Source organism: Aythya marila (assembly GCF_965140915.1).
Source record: "Aythya marila genome assembly, chromosome: 18".
NCBI lineage: Eukaryota > Metazoa > Chordata > Aves > Anseriformes > Anatidae > Aythya > Aythya marila.
This window is the reverse complement of record NC_139059.1, coordinates 4,322,842-4,338,933: the sequence shown is the minus strand read 5'-3', so window position 1 is coordinate 4,338,933 and position 16,092 is coordinate 4,322,842. Positions and strand designations below refer to the sequence as shown.

The 16,092-nt window shown below is 41.1% G+C and overlaps 1 protein-coding gene across 5 annotated transcripts in view; it reads left to right on the top strand.

Moving 5' to 3' along the window:
- Positions 1 to 16,092, top strand: part of SPAG9 (sperm associated antigen 9) — a 62,580-nt gene that overhangs the window by 1,072 nt on the left and 45,416 nt on the right. For all 5 annotated transcript variants that reach the window (XM_082775222.1, XM_082775218.1, XM_082775221.1 and 2 more), the window contains exon 2: positions 6,111 to 6,231. In XM_082775222.1, coding sequence (XP_082631348.1) covers positions 6,111 to 6,231 — 121 coding nt within the window. The remainder of the gene's footprint in view (positions 1 to 6,110; positions 6,232 to 16,092) is intronic.

Genomic DNA, 16,092 nt, shown 5'->3' with positions numbered 1-16,092 from the left:
GCTCACACAGGCCTGGGACCGAGAGCACAGCCTCTTCCCCGCTGTGCTTAATGCCTGGTGGGAGCTGGCCAGCGCTGGGCTCTCTGGGCTCAAGGTTTGACGAAAAGGATACACTGCAAAATGTATGGAAAGAGGCACTGTCTGCACCGGTGCTGTGCAGTCTGCATCTAAAAGCTGCAGCTGGCAACAGGTGGTGTGGGTTGCTCAATGGCAAGCTCAGAGTTTGGATGCGACTACAAAAAATGAAGTGAAAATGCCAGAGAATTTCCTCCTTGTAAACTTGTTAACTGGATTTTTTTTTTGTCTGCTAGGTTATAAGGAAATACAATAGAAGGCAGCTGCGCAGGATAGCTGCTTTCAGCCCTTTGTCCTGCCAAACTCTTGTAGGAAATTGGATTGACAGCATTATCTGTAATAGAACAAGTCATCTTATAAGTCTATTTCCAGACCTCACGCCCCATGCTTGTCTCTGTGGTTGTGCTTACCTTTTTCCAGATTAGAAAAATAACAACGCTGAAGGTGAAGGCAATCATGATGAGGAAAAGTTAATTTGGAAAACATTGTTTGCCCTGTGCAGATGTTTGCATTCATTATGCCTATAAGTGAGCGAGAAATGTTGTCTTTCAAGTTGCTCCAGGGCTTCAGTAGTTTGCTGCAAACTAAGGTGCTGTCAACAGCGTCCCCAGACTCTTGTACCCATGAACCATTTGTTGTTCTCGTCAGACATCTAGTTATTTTACAGTGCTTTCTGGACTTCAGTCTAGAGAGACTGTTGCCATAAATCACTAATTCTGACACAAGCTGCGTGTAAAAGGCTTTTATTTAAATATATATTTTTATTAAGAGTGTCAGTAGAAGGGACAGATACAGATGTTTTTCTGAACTAGTTGATGAGCAAGTCAATCAAGCTTGAAACCCAGGAAGCACTTTCCAGATTGAAAAAATCAGGCCTTGGGCAGCTGAACAGAAACCATAACAATATGATGAAATAGAATATGGCATAAATTGTGTTATTTGGGCTCTTCAGAAGCTGTACGTACATATTTGTACCTCACTGTGATCAACGTTTCTTTGTGTCATGATAAATTAAGGGGACAAGAGGTAACGCTGTCTTAAAAACTACTACTTGTGCTGCAAGACAGCTCACTGATGCTTTTTAAAGAGCAATTAGATCAAAGACGGTATGTTCCATTGTGAGCACCAGGGTCATCTTTTTGGTATGTGCTGGGGTCAGTTCTGCCATACGTTTGTGAAATTGTCCCATAAAGCTTGGTACGTTCATGAGGGGTGTGTTTTATTCAGACTTGATTGATCATTGTGACTTATTTTTGAATGCTGAGGTAACCCGATGGGTGCTCTATCAGTGAAACGAGAGGGAGGGGACGTGAATGTAGCGCTGTTTTTCTTGGACAACAAGTTACTGGCTTCGTGTTTCTCTTTTCTTTCATTTTGGAGGTTGTTTGTGTGCTCTGATAGCAAAATGGAGACCTGTGAGCTACAAAGTTCAATGTTCCATACTGTCTGTTCTGACTACCCTGGAGAAGTAACGTCCCTTCTTTTTACTTTCTGTTTGCCACTGTAGGAGTATTTATTTGTGGTAATATCTCCGGGAAGATAAATGGTTTACTGTTTGAATAGCAATCTCTTTACAACGCTGTCCTAATTTGCCTCCTTTAATTCTTGAACTTAAAAAGAGCTAGGAAATGTTCTGGAAGCTGTTTTCGCTTCTGTTGCGGTGACTTTAAAATAAAGGAAGATTTCAGAAATACCAGACCTGCTTCTCAGTCCTTCAGATAGTAGTCGAGATCTTGTTAATTGCTATAAAGTCATTTGCCTGACTTTTAACATGGTTGTGCTTTGTGCAGAACTGGAGAAATAGAGGAACTCGCTAGTCTGCTGTTCTGCTTATGGTGGTGCATAACTTATCTTCCCACCTCGTAAACGAGAGGCAGCGTGCCCTGCGACAGAAGTGGGAGAGGAGGAAGGGTTTGGAGTTCTGCTCTCTTACCCATTACTTCTGCAGGAAGCCAAAATCACTATGCCACTTTGTACTTTGGTGTGCATTGCTAGCAGGAGTTTCAGGTGGACTTGGAAACAGACAAAATCCGTCACTGTCTAGCAGTGTCAAGCAGCCTAACTTCACTTTCAGTTTTTCTGCTGTTGGTGGGATTAAGCTGCTTTCCAGGTCTGATATTCAATATGTAGCTGCTACTTCTACAGTCATGAAAAAGGACTCACCACCATGAAGATTAGTTTAAGTAATAGCATGAACTTGATAGCTAACTTCTGTTACAGGTCTCAGAGCTTACTAAAATAGCATCAGCTCTATACTTGGTTGTTTTCAGCTCCACATTATCTACACCAAGTCTAGCTGAGCTGGTTTTCAACAGTTCCTATCTATAGGATACTCAAGGAAGAGCATGCCTTTGGCTGAAAAGCTAGCATCACTGCAATAAAAGTTACTCAAGTCTGTGTCATAGGGTAATAAGGGCTGCCAAGTAGGTGGTACCCTCAAATCAGATGTGCTCAGTACTGAACCTGGATCATGTGACAAGAAAACAAGTTAATATAGAAGGAAACAGAAGATGAAGACACACACAGGAAGAAATGTTTAATTTTGCTAGAGCTATATTACCAAGTCACTAAATGGACATGTGCTTGAGAGACTGTTCAGAATGTATAGTATATGCTTTGTTGTTTTAGTTTGTGATCCGAGTTCATGTTTATTGCAATGATTATTGCTCTAAATTTTATATAATCAATTTTAAATCTGTGTGAAGACTTCTGGAACTTATTTGCAAAGCACTCTTATACTTTATACTGGAAGTCTTTAAGAACAGGTCAGACAAATGCCTGTCTGAAGTGACATAGTTGATACCGCCTAGAGAAAATGGGAAGGATTAAATGGGAGTTACCAAACATAGCTTGTGAAGGTATCTCAGGCTTGAATTTCAGCGGTAGGCACATGCAGAAGGAAGTGTGCATCATATCCTGTGCTTACACATCGTTATATATCAAAGTTAGGATGCAGACACCGGCATTGATCATTGCAGATTAAGAGCCTGGAAACAGGATGACCTCCTAAGGACAGTTTGAGCCTTTAGATTAGAGTCTTCTGTAATCAGACTCATTCTTTTAAAGATGCACTGGTGTCCTTCAACTTGTTCTTCTCTTTTTTTTCTTTTTTTTTTTTTTTTTTTTTTTTTTTTTTTTTTTTATTTGGAAAAAAGCCCCCAAACTCACTTCTCATTAGATTGCTAAGATACGGCTTTGTGGCCTGTGGAGGAAGTTGCATGAGACGAGGAACGCTAGCTTTTCTGTCTGCCTGAGTATTTTGTGTAATTAGCAGCTCAGGTTGAAATGAGAAATCCATATATCGAGTGGCCAGTGTGTTCCTATGTGTGCTGCTGCATTTACTTTAAGCAGTGCAGAGAGCGTGCCGGATTTAAGTGTGCTGTCAATGTGCTTGGCTGCAGTGACTGCTTATCTGACTGGTCTTTCCATCCTAGTCATACAGGCTTAGTCAAGGCAGGGTGACCAGCTCCCGGGGCTCTGCCTGGGCCTGCCCCATCACAGGAAGGGGAGATGAAACAGCACAGACACACTCAGCCTCAAGGACTTGGTCTGTGGCTTGATCTGGTACAGTTCTCAGCAGAGGGAGAGAAAAAAAGATCCGTCTTGAATCAGAAAGTTTTCTGAAGAGATGTAACTTGAACCCTTACTCTAACAAAGTGAAGGTAAATGAGTGAAAAACTAACAGATCATTTATTTAATTTTAATGCAAAACCACTTCTCTTGCGTGCAGTTGAAGAACATGAGAGGAAATAGGAAATAATGAAGGACTCTGTCCACAGTTTTGTGACCAGCAGTGGCATTGATGGCTTTGAACGGCTGCTTAGTCAAAAGTATAATTGTCACTGGCCTTTTGCAAATTCTGAAACACATCTGACTTTAGTTGGTTCTCTGATGATTTCCCAAACAAAGATGTTATAGTTCTGTTTCATAATTCTTCTTTCATGTTTTCCCATGTTTTATGTACCAGACCATGGTGGTATTTAGCCCTGGTGCCAAATTTGCGTCCAACTTTGAAGCCCTCCTTAAAAAGGAAGTCTGCGAAGAATGAATAAGCTAGACTTGACTTGAATTTTCAATATAAAAGGGGCAAAACTATTATATCATCTGCTGCAAAGGGGAGATTGAACAAGTTTTAAGTTTGAGGTTTTTGGTCATACGCTGTCAAATTAATATTCCTAAACTGTTTTTGGAGGGCGTGATGTGCAAAGACTTTCACGTCTGTCTTTTGGAAGTGGGGGAAGAACTAACTTTTAAATTGCAGAACCCGAAGCAGTCCCACCTGGGTTAGTGTCAGCTGCTCCTCGATTGTTTCATGACTTTTGCTGCAGGCACAGTCATATGAACGCCGTTTGGAGTCCTGTGATACCCATGTAGAGCTTGCCTGAAAGGAACTCTTGTTCTTCTGCATAGATTTTGATGCATTTGTACATTTGAAGTCATTTTTAATAAAAATCTTTTCTGATGACTGTGCTAAGCTGAAGCCCTTCCATAGGGTAAGAAGCTGTAGTCCATATGTTTGTTAAAACTTACCAGCTTATTAAAAGTTGGTGTGTGAGCGTCTGAATAATTTTTTCCACTAAATTTTCCTAGAAACACACAGGACGTGGTTATATTCAAATCACCTGTAATATTACTATTTGAAAAGCTGGTTTGTAACAGGCTCACGTGCCTTTCCTTCTGCTTGTGCACTTTGCTTTTTCTTCTGGGTGTTGTTAAAGGTTACCAGTTAAACTGATCCCCAGTGTGAAGATAGCTCGTAACCTTGTGACTGCTCCAAGGGAATCCTTCCCATTAGACACCTCCTTTCGCTCAGTCCCATCAAGTGGGCGATTTTCCCACTTCAGTGGGAGGACTGAAGGAAAGGAGGGAAGTGGGCACTGTCCTTTTTCCATTAATCCTGATGATAAGGTGAAATTAATAATCCTTTTTTTTTTTTTTTTTTTTAACTTGCTGGCTCTTCCCTAGTATCTGGGCTCCTTTTCTTTGCTTCCACGTGGTATCCAGCTGCAGCTTTCTTCTGAACCCCGTTGCTGTCTGGGCTCTTCTTGGTGAAGGCCTCTGATACACTTTTCCTCATGTCATTAGCTGTCTTAGTAGCTTTTCCTCATGCTTTGGCCTTTTTGCAGTGCTGAATGGAGCTCTGTGTGACCTAATCCATCTTTAGCTGTTCGAGGTAGTCTTTGTGCTGCCAGGACATGCTCAATTTCTTCAGGTTTTGGTTAAGATAAATAGGGGGGGAAAAAAAGCTTTTAAAACTTCCATAGTGATGAATTGTTAACTTGTATGTTACAGAATATAAATGCTGGTACTTGTTAGTGAGCTCCAGAATGTTGAGTGTTGCTCCTTGGTAAACCACAGTAGCAGAAGGTGGTGTGACCAGCACTATTGCAGTGTCTGTAAGTGGTTGGCTAAGCAGTTGACAGATTGGAGGAGATGGTTATTAAGCTGTTGATAAAGACTCAACGTTTTATAATCTGTTGGACACTAGAAGCAATTGGGTGGGGATGGAAAATGTGTGATATTTTTGGCTGGCAGTTGGGAGGTGTGTACTGTAGTGGCTGTGTTTTCATTTCATGGCTTCTTGGTGAAGGTGTGCTTCATAGATGTTCAGTCAAATCAAAGGATACTGAGGCCTTCTGTATTCCTATGTGGGGTTGGCAGGCAGTGTGTGAAGCTGGGATAGAATAAAATAATTCATGTTTGTGTTAGTACTGAGCGGGATTCTCTGAAGAAGCCGGTACTTAGATGATGGTGATTATGCGAAGCATGCTGGATGGATGGGATACTTGACCAGTGGACACAAGAGTGAATGTGGGCTGTAGAGGTGTTATTCTGGGAACCCAGTTGTATCCTTCTTTGCTGTGAAGAGCTCTGTATTGTTTCCTACATGCTTCTTGAAGTGAAAGTCTTTCTACTTAAATCTAGGAATGATCGTGCATCTGTTGCTTCAATTTGATGAAATAGAAATGAAATTTGCTCATGCCTTTTAAAGTTTTTTGAACTCAAGTCTAATTTGACTATATTTTCCTGTCTAGAAATTCATTGAGTTTGAAGATTCTCAAGAACAAGAGAAAAAGGACTTGCAGACCAGAGTGGAAGCATTAGAATCACAAACTCGACAGCTTGAACTAAAAGCAAAAAACTATGCTGATCAAAGTAAGTAAAATATATATTGCACTGTGTTTAATGTGATAATAGTGTATTAGAATTTTGTTCTGTAGAATGGTAACATACGTGCTGAATATCTATACTGATTTGTGCATTTTGACAAATAACTTTTAATTCCTGTGCAAGTTTGTTTTCCTTACAATTAAGGCAAAAAAAAAAAATTAGATACATGCATATGGTTTATAATGTGATTCTTCTTCTATCGTATTTGTTTTCCTTTTAAATCGTGCTATCTTCTTCTTTAGCAACTTTTTCAAGAGCTTTTAGAACTTGTTTTGCAATCAGTAACAAGAGAATAAGCTAACTTTCTTCCCCACAAATAAATTTGCATCTTATTAAACTGTTGCCTGTGCTAAAAATAAATGTAGTCTTTGGGTTTAGAAGTGTTACTGGATAAGAATACCTCTGCTTCTGATTCTAGTGAGCATTTATAAAACTTTGCTGAATTATTTTTAAGTCATTTAGTATTTACAGAAAATGAGTTGAGGAAGTGTACTACTTTGAGATGTTCTGTGTAATTTACCAAAATTTGTGTAAGTTTTGGAGAAACACAGCAATGTTTAGTTTGTTTGAAATATGGAAAGTTACAAAATGAATGTAATGTAGCTCTTTGTTGGACTGGTTCTTATCCAGGTGGATTCAGTGGTTGATCAAAACTTCATTGTGGGTTTTTCTACCTCTAGTTGAGGAAAGGGTAAAGAAAAAATAACAAAAAACCTCTAAACCACAAAAATATTCTCTCATTCCATCTCTTCCACCCCCAGTCTGAAAGTGAAAATGAAAGCTCTGTTGCTAATCATGGATTCATTTTTTTTTTTTTTTTTTTGCTTCGAGTCTGTTAAGTGTTCAGTGAAGGTTCTGATCTTTGTGTTTTCATTTAACATTTTTGGGCACAGTATAGAAATGTTGATTAATGTCAATTGATGTTTTTGTCAAACTGATGAGAGGTGCTTCTGAGCTCATTTCTGTTCACCTAAGACGAGTATGCCTGGCTGTTAATATACAGCTTTTATTGCTGGCTCATGCACAAATGCAGTGACGGAGTGTTATCAAGCCTGATCAGGCTGGGATAAGATCAGCTTCTAAAAGCGAGCTGCCACTTGTCGAGTAGCTCTCTTCTCCACTGTTCTTTCCTCCTCTGTTTCTTGTCAGCCACCTTGCATGTCTGTAATGCAAGAAGTTAGAGCTTTCTTTTTTCATCCTCAGATATAATAATCTTCTGTGAAGTTTGGTTTTCAGTGTTATGAGTAAGGGTAGAAACATAACTTTTGAGAAACAACAGAGCTGTATGGAACACTGGGTTTGGCTTATGATGTGGCTTGGTAGCTTGTCTAGGACAACATGAAAGTGTTACAAATACTTGAAATGCTGCTGATGCAGAGTAAGATCAAAGGAGCCGTAAGCACAGTTGTGAACACCTAATGAATATTATGCAACTGAACTGATTTTTCAGTGATCTAAATTTCTAGGGTATGAAAACGATGCAGGTATACAGATTCTTCAAGAAGTCTAACTTTGCAGTATTATCTCTTCTATTCCATAGGCAAAGCAATTTATGTGTCCTATGACACCAAAAATAGAAATATGTCACTTGAATTCACTGGATGCAGATATGAACTATCAAGTTATATTTCTTTTTCTCTACGTCTGGTACTGTCTGTGCACTTAAATCAGTCTGTGGTATTGCCAGCTGTTACCACACCGACATTCTGAATAGTGGTGCTGTTATCACCTGTAATGGGACGTGCCAGTTCCTGGCACAGGGTGAGTAAGCTAGTGAAACCTGGCTTGGCCCTTCTGGGTCAGAGTACAGAGGCTGAGATAGCGACATCAGTTTATTGGAAAATGCTTCATGTATTACTTCGTACTTAGTATCAGTGGAATGTGATATACTAGATTACTTAGTATCAGTGGAATGTGATAGATACTAGACTAACCATTTTTACATCCCGTTTTCTTAGGGATCCACTTTCCAATCTCAGAATCAAAGCACTCTTGAGCCTGGCAAACAACTTTGTGAGACACTACAGTTTTGCCACAGGCACAAACCTAGGGTTTATGTTTAAGCACTTTTGTGCATATTAGATTGCAGAAATTCACCAAGTGGCCGTGCTGGTGTTTGGCTGCTGTTGAACTGCCTCAAAGTATGTGGGAGGTCTGTTTTGTTTTTCATCTGAGAACAGTGGTGTGGGTTTGGTCAAAGATGGAAATGCCAGTCTTGTGAACTAAATGGAGACCCAGGGGTTTATGCTTTGTATATTTTAATTCTTGCTGTCAAAATACAATACAGATACAAGAGTTCAGATGTTGGGTGACTTACTTTGTGCCTCCTGGTGAAGAATGACAGCAAGAATGAGTCATGGGTTTGTTTTGACTCAAAATAAGTATTTTTTTTTGTCAGTAACATAAGTCAATAAGATTTTGACTCAAAATCTAGGCTTTTACTTACATGTAAGTTACAGATAACACTGAAGTTCAAGTTGGTAAAATCTCACAATAGAGCTTATTGGCATTTTCATAATTGACTGATTTTTAGAATAAAACCCAATTAAGACATGGGGCTGCATCTCTGAAGGTGGTTTCATCTGCTAGATGGTATCCAAACCTTGAGCAGGATAAATAGCACTCCCTTCTGCTAAAGAGTTCACATGTTGCTCCTCACAGAGATTGAAATGCTTTACAAATAAAATGAACTGCTTTGAAAACACTTAATCACAGTGATCTTCCCACTAAAAAAAATATTTCTTTCAACTGAAGTATCATGTGGGATTACGTTCATAGCCACATATGTAACCAGCTGGGCTGGAATAAGTCTGCCATTTGAAATTAAAGAAGTGGAAAAGGAAGCTTAGTTTTTGTCAACTAGTTTCTACATTATTGTGGTTCACTTCCCACCCACCACGTTACTGATTTAAACGTTTGCTGTCAGCTGCAGCCTAGACCAGTGACCTACCATGACAAAACATTTCCCGGAGGAATGGGGAAGGGGCAGAGGGGGACAGCTTGGCCTGGTGGCACCGCTGAGAGTGCACTGAGCTGCTGTAGATGGTGAAAGCCTGTGTGGCAGGGGCAGATGCACGTCTGGCTATCACTTGCACAATATAAAGCACCTGATCCTTGGTTTTGGTGGGTTGTGGTGGTTGTCGAAGTCAAGTTTGCTGCCAGAAAATAGAAGTGGCAAGTTGCATCCTGGGATATTTTGGTAAGCTTTACAACTGCTTGAAGTAGAGCAAAGGTGTAAGGATTTGTGACTTCTATTTGAGTGCAGGAATGTGCTGCTGTGGCATGGCTCTTTGGCCTGTCATCCATTTACTCGTCTCATTTTGCACTGCTACTTTTCTCTGTGACTTTGCATTGTCTGCCCCTCTCCAGCCCTGCACTGGCAGCCTTGGCTGTCATTGTTACCTGTGCAGGGAGCACAGGGAAGTCTGGCCCTGTGGCTAGTGGAAGTAAAAGCAAATTAAGTCTCCAGGATCTATCTTCATGATACTTGTCTTGGGATGATGTCAGTACGGGCAGTTTCAGAAGCTCTTGCTGTCAGTCTTAAGAAAAATTTTTACTTGGAGAGCAGATGTCTCTTTGGCTTTATTGCTCGAGTAGACTTCTGGATTTTTTTCTTGACAGCAGAGGGCACCTGTGAACATTGCAGGGGTGTGCCAGGCATGGATGTGCTGGTGTTTCTTGTTTCAAATTAGAAGCTTTAACACTTCAATTCTTCTCTTCCCCTTCCCATCCCTCACACTTCAGACAAGTGTCTGAGGCTGACACCAGTCTTTGATAACCCTGAACATCTTTATCAAGAGCTTTAGATAACTGCCTAACAGTTTCACATTATTTTAAGTCTTGATTGTAGCAATGCCACTAGCTCTGCTTGTAACTAGCTTGCAGCCTTAAGAAGTTTCAAATTTCAATCTTGAATCTGGAAAATCAGGCTCACAGAGCTGTTTAAAAACTTGTAGTACAAATGCATACCTTGCTTGTCCAGCTGAGCTCCACAATTGCACATGCTGTGTTGCTGTGGGTGTTGCTTGGTCTGGTTACTAAATGGGGTGTGAGCCTTGCGGTGCTCCCCTGGTGCCCCAGTGAATTCTGTGGGAGCTAGAGAAGTTTATTCTTTTCCCTCCTTGCATCACTCTTTGGGAATATCAGGTGGCTTGGTTTGTTTGTTTTGTGAAAGGCAACTATAGTATATCTTGTGGCTTATTGCGTAAGTGAACAGCTTTGGGATGTGCTTTCTGGAGGAATCATTTTTCAGGTTAACTTATTCACAAGGATAGTCGGGTTTAATCCCAAGAGAAATTGGGGGAAAAAAAAGTCATCTGGATGGATCAAGTGCTTTCTGATAGTGATGGTAGGCTCTGGGAGTTGAGAGATTTGGTTTCTTTTCTGGATCTGCCTAGTGCTTAAATATAACCAAGGTACCTTGCCACATTTGACAGGACAACTGAAGCACAGATATGTTTCCATACCTCATAAGTTTATCAAACATAAACTTCCTAAGTATGCTTGTTAGATTTTATTTGGAAAAAACTACATATAAAATTAAACCTCTGTCTTCAGAGCTGGGGACATTGTGCCACAACTGTTGGGTTGACTATTTCCCACATCAGGTGACATAACTCAGCAATTGATACTGCTGGCAGTAGGTTTTATTTGGGATATGAGGCAAATGTTTTGGCAGCTGATGTAAACATGCAGATTTGTTTTCCTCCTATGCTAAACAGAGCTGTTGCTTTTACTGACTTCAAGAGATTGCAGGACTGGTTACTGTTGTGAATCTTCTGCAGATGTTTGCTATTCATTTTCATCTGAACTTGCCAGATACCAGCATTATTACAGCGTACACAGAGATGGACATCTTGATCTACAATCTGAAGGCACCCAGCGCCAGAGATCTGCTGACACCTTACTGCAGAAGCAATTGGATGTAGACGTGTGTAGTTAACAATGAAACTTTAATATGAACTTTCACCTGTGAAACCTAACATTGGTTTGAGACGTGACTCGTGACTTGAGTATCTGCACACGTGATAATGTCAGCAACTGGTGTGAAATACAGCTGTTGGTAATGCTATTTCTAGGTACGGCTCAACAGGAGTGGTTTTTCTAAGGAGTTCAAGAGACCTTTTTGGTAGATCCTCAAGCTGAGAAGCTAAGGCTTGTTCAGGGGAGGTCTTTATTCCCATGTATTTTGTGAAGACTGAAAGCAGGCTCTTTTCCAGCAGAAAAGGAATAGAGCATATCAAGTTCTTGTATTTCTTGATTAATGAATTTGGACCTTAGTTTGCTGGGTTCTCCTCAGCGTTGCTCATCTACATTGGCTTGTTGACAAGGCACAGATACTCCCCCTCCTTCTACACTGTGCTGTGGGTATCGTTTACTAAACTTGAAGAACTGTTCTGTGAGGAGGAGTGTGAGCATCAAAGTGTGCCAGAAACAAACACTTGTTTTTGACTAAAGCCTTTCTCAGTTGCTTGGAGAGGTGACGAGCCTGGCGGCGTTTCAGGAGCTCCCTGGGTACCTCCGGCTGCTCTTGCACCAAGGGGATGTTTATTTCCCAGCTCTGCACTTCAGCCAGAGCATCTGTGACAAGGCACTGCTGTTAGGAAACAAACCAGCTCCTGCCGTGGGGCGTTCAGACCTGAAGGTGTCTGGTACCTTTCCGCTTGAATGCGAGTGTGGAATTATCATCTATACCCCCTCTGTTAGTTCTTTATGCTGTGAAAAAGGTGAAGACCAACAACAGTGCTATTACAGCTTCAGTTATGGTTCCTTTTTACCTTCTTAAAATAGTTTTCCAATGCTTAATTTTTATGGGCATCTGTGGGCTGCCTTATGTTGAGAAACTATAGTGGTACCTGGTGTTTCTGCCTTGTGGGAATCAGTCGTCCACTAGATGGAGCAGAGGCTACAGTTAGCTTGGGAGGTTGCACTAAGTCACGCTACAAGGCTGGAGGCTAAACCAAAATGGAGTAGAAAATGAGAGCAGTGATTGGTCTGCTGTGAACTAATCTATTAATATACCTGAGCAAAAGTGGTCAGAGTAGGTTGAAATCTGCTGACATGTAATTAACTGCTTGTGGAAATCTATTTTTTAAATTGAGTGGCATGCCAGTGGTTTGGGTGCTGAATTTTGTTATAACTGTTTTTTTTCTCTAACAATGGAGAAAAGCTTTAAAAGCTTTTTTTTTTTCTTTTTTTTTTTTTTTTTTTCTCTAAGACTCCTACGTTCCCAAGTTGTTTGGGTTATCTGGCTTTAAACACGAGTCCAGTCTGCTGTCTTCTGCATTTATGTTGACTCTGGATTTTTTTTGGAAAAAGTGACTTGCTTCAGTAGCCAAATGTATAAGCAAATATATTACTTTTCAAAACAAACACTCAAAACTTTCCTCAGTGAAACACTATTTTGGCCAGAGAACAAGGGAGAAGTTAGTAATAGATCCAATTTTTGATTTGATTTTTATAGAAGTTGGCTTGTACATATCCTTGTTCATTTGAATTTCAGTCTCTGTGAGGGAGCCTGGCAGTGCAGCTGTCTGCATTAATATAATGAAATGGTGGTAGCAGAAAGTTGAAGGAGCGTTTTTGAAGTTATGTCAAGCTTTTGATGATAAATTTCTATGATTTGGAGGTTTGTTTGATACAGTGGGTACTTGAACAGTCCAGAGATGGCAGCAACAAGACCTTGGAGCTTTGTGTGTTATTTGCAATCAGTAGAGCATTATCTTGACAATGAAGTTACCTGATTTAGTGCCCTATTTTTGAACTGCAAAGTAGATCTGCAGTTCACAGCAGTAAGAGCTACTCGAAGATGCTGGTTGACAAGGAATTGAATTTGCCACTTGTATTAAAAATTTGTTTTCTGTGTTGATTATTTCCTGGTCTTATCACTTTTGGGTTAAATAATTGCTTGACAGCTTCAGTGCTGGTTTCAGGCAATGTCTGATGTCTGTCCTTTAGCAACTTACTAGATCATGAGGTCCTGCTGGCTCATAGAATCGGTTGTGCTTGGTCTGTAAGTTAACTTTGCTATGGGACTTGCATTTAAGAACAGATCTGGATGAGAACTGTTCAAGGAGAGCTTTCAGATGGCTTCAGTGCCAGGAAGGGCTTGTCGGTGAGCTGGATCTGTGTCCTGGTTTGTGTAGCAGGAACTTGCCATTCCTCTTGAAGGTGCCACACAGGTTGGATTTGGTGTTCTAGCAGGTCTGTTTCTCTTTCTCCCCCTCAGGCTTATCAGCAGTTTGAGGCAGAGGACAACATACAGATGGAGGGTGTTCCAAACTTGGTAAAAGCCATCAGACTTGGGAGGTAAGCTCTGATTTTTGAACAGGCAGGGTAGGCAGCTGTGCTGCCTAATTCTTTGTAATGCTGTCAAGTGGTAGAAACTCCAGAGGCTTGTCTAGTTTAATGTGTAACCTCCTTTTTTTAGGTTCAATTGGTTTGATTTGAGAGGACTTCAGTTAAGACTGGTGCTTCAGGTCATTGAATGTGTTAGGATATTGATAGTGCTGGAGAAGGTTGCAGACAGACCTTGAGCGTGAATTTGTGATGGTGTGCCAGTAGGATGCTTTCACATTGGCCTAAAAATAGTAGGGAACCTGCATTTTGTGCTCTTCCTTTTAAAGCTGAGTCTTTTTTGTTGTAGAATGTCAACAAAGCCCACAGTGACGTAATATGAAGACGTTTCCATTTTTGAAAGGTAGACTTGCAGCCATGAGTGGTGGCACTCTTTCAGTGTTTATTACATTTTGCCCCTGTAGTATCCATCATAAACTTGCACTGTATCTCACATGATGTAACAAGGATATAATGGCTTTATAAAGCCATTATGACAGAGGCGGTGGATACTTTGCACTAAGGTTGTGCTCTTGCATGGCAAAACACATGGGAAACTTCATACGTATGGCAGTGATGGCAGCTAAAGGGTTTTTAACTTTGTTCCCTGAAGCATTCGGACAATGTGCAGCATCAAACTGATTTCATCAGCTACCCATTAGGAATTCAACATCTTAGGAAACGTCAGAGGTGTTTTTAATGTTGTTACTTTAAACAAAAATGTGACCTTTGCTTGGATCCCTGGCTGGCAGGCTCTTTGCGGACCCAGTGGTGTTAGGCAGTGCCGGCACGGTTCCTGCTTCGGGTGGATGTTATCAGGGCGGTTCCAGACTTCCACTCTTTTGTGTGGTGGAGTAAAACAGAGCTGACAACAATGCAGTTTAAATGTGCTTCTGTGTGCCATTGGAAGGCATTTCTTCTGTCTCCTATTTCATTGCTGTGAACTTCCTCTTGCTGCTGACAGGAGTGTTTATTTAATAGTGACTTTATTAGTTCCTCTAAGGTTTGGGGGCCAGAACCTTATGGTCTTCCTCAAGTCTTCTGGCTGTTCTTCACCAGGTGCAGGTACCCTCTGTGTTTAGGAGTGTGGTGATCTCTGATCCCAAGGGAATATCTGATCTCTTCCATGGTGTTTAACTGGAAAAGGGAAGTGTGCTCTGTTGGCTGATGTTTGGTTTAGATCATCTCTTTGGGGAAACATGTTCTGTGTCAAATAGGTTTCCAGTGTTTATTGTCCTGTTGGTATTGGAAAAGCTTGTTTTGAGGACTGTTAATATGGTATCTGAGGTACATAAACTTAGCGTACATCTGCTTGTGGCTGAAACTGCCAGCTGTAGAAGTGTGATGTGAGCATTAAGAAACTGGAGACAACTCCCAGAAGAAAACTGGGAATGAGAAATGCAACTTTCTAGGGCGTTCATATTATTTTTAAACTTCCGTGCATAACTAAACCTGATCTTGAGTAACCATTTTTATGAAGATCTCCTCTTTGAATATTCAGTAACTGTATTTATGTACTACTGTTTTCTATTACTTGATTTCAGGAACTAATTAAAATTGGATGATAGGAGAAAATAGCGTGCTTCATTATGGAACCGCAACCTTCGTGAAAGTGTTTGCTGTGTAGCTAATTATGAGAGGTGCTTTTGTGGGCTTCATGAAGGAAGGTTACAGACAGCTGTGAAGAAAGAAGCATGTTTGTAGCACCTAGAGCACCACTTTAATTAATTTCCACTAAATACGTTGCATAAAGTAATTCTCCCAGAATCTTCCAGCTCAAGTTCATCTCCAGGACTCAGTGTTGGTTGTGGTGCCCAGATGCCAGTGTATCGAGCGGTTTGGGGGTGCCCCACCATTGTCTCCACCAAACCCTGCTGTGGTTGCCTTGAATCACAGCCTTGGTTGCTGTCAGGAAGCAGCAGGGATCCACGTGGAGCTTGTGTTAGTTGGTGTGGGGCTGTGGAGGGCCCCTGGGCCTGTGCCGGGGCACTTGGAAACCGTTTCTAGGGAAGGGAGCAGGTTTCACAAAACATGAAGCTAATTAGCAATGCAGTTTGCATTTCCATCATTTCCAGGCCGTTTGCCTGTCCTAAAGCAAGGTCTTGTGCAGCTGAAAGGCTTCCAGGTCTGTGGGGGGGCAGAGAGGCAGCGGGGACTTGAATGTAGAGCCCGGAGATGGACATTGCCAGGAGGAGCTGCAGGCGCTGCTGGGGCCGTGGGGAGGTAGAGCTGCTGCAGCCCGGCCTGCATCTTCTCCCCGGGTATGGCTGGGATGCCTCCCATGGGCATTTCATGCAAAACGTAGGTTTTTTTCTGACTATTATGCCTGCCATTTTAAGATACCAGGTAAAATTTTTATGTCAAGCTTTGCAATTACACATTTTGACACTTGTTTCTGTAGGCACTTACATGGGCTCCCTTTAACTGTATGAGGAGGTTTAAAATGTCTATCTAAAAATAATAAATTAAATTCTTCCATTCATTAGATATCATTTTTGTGTCCTGCATTGC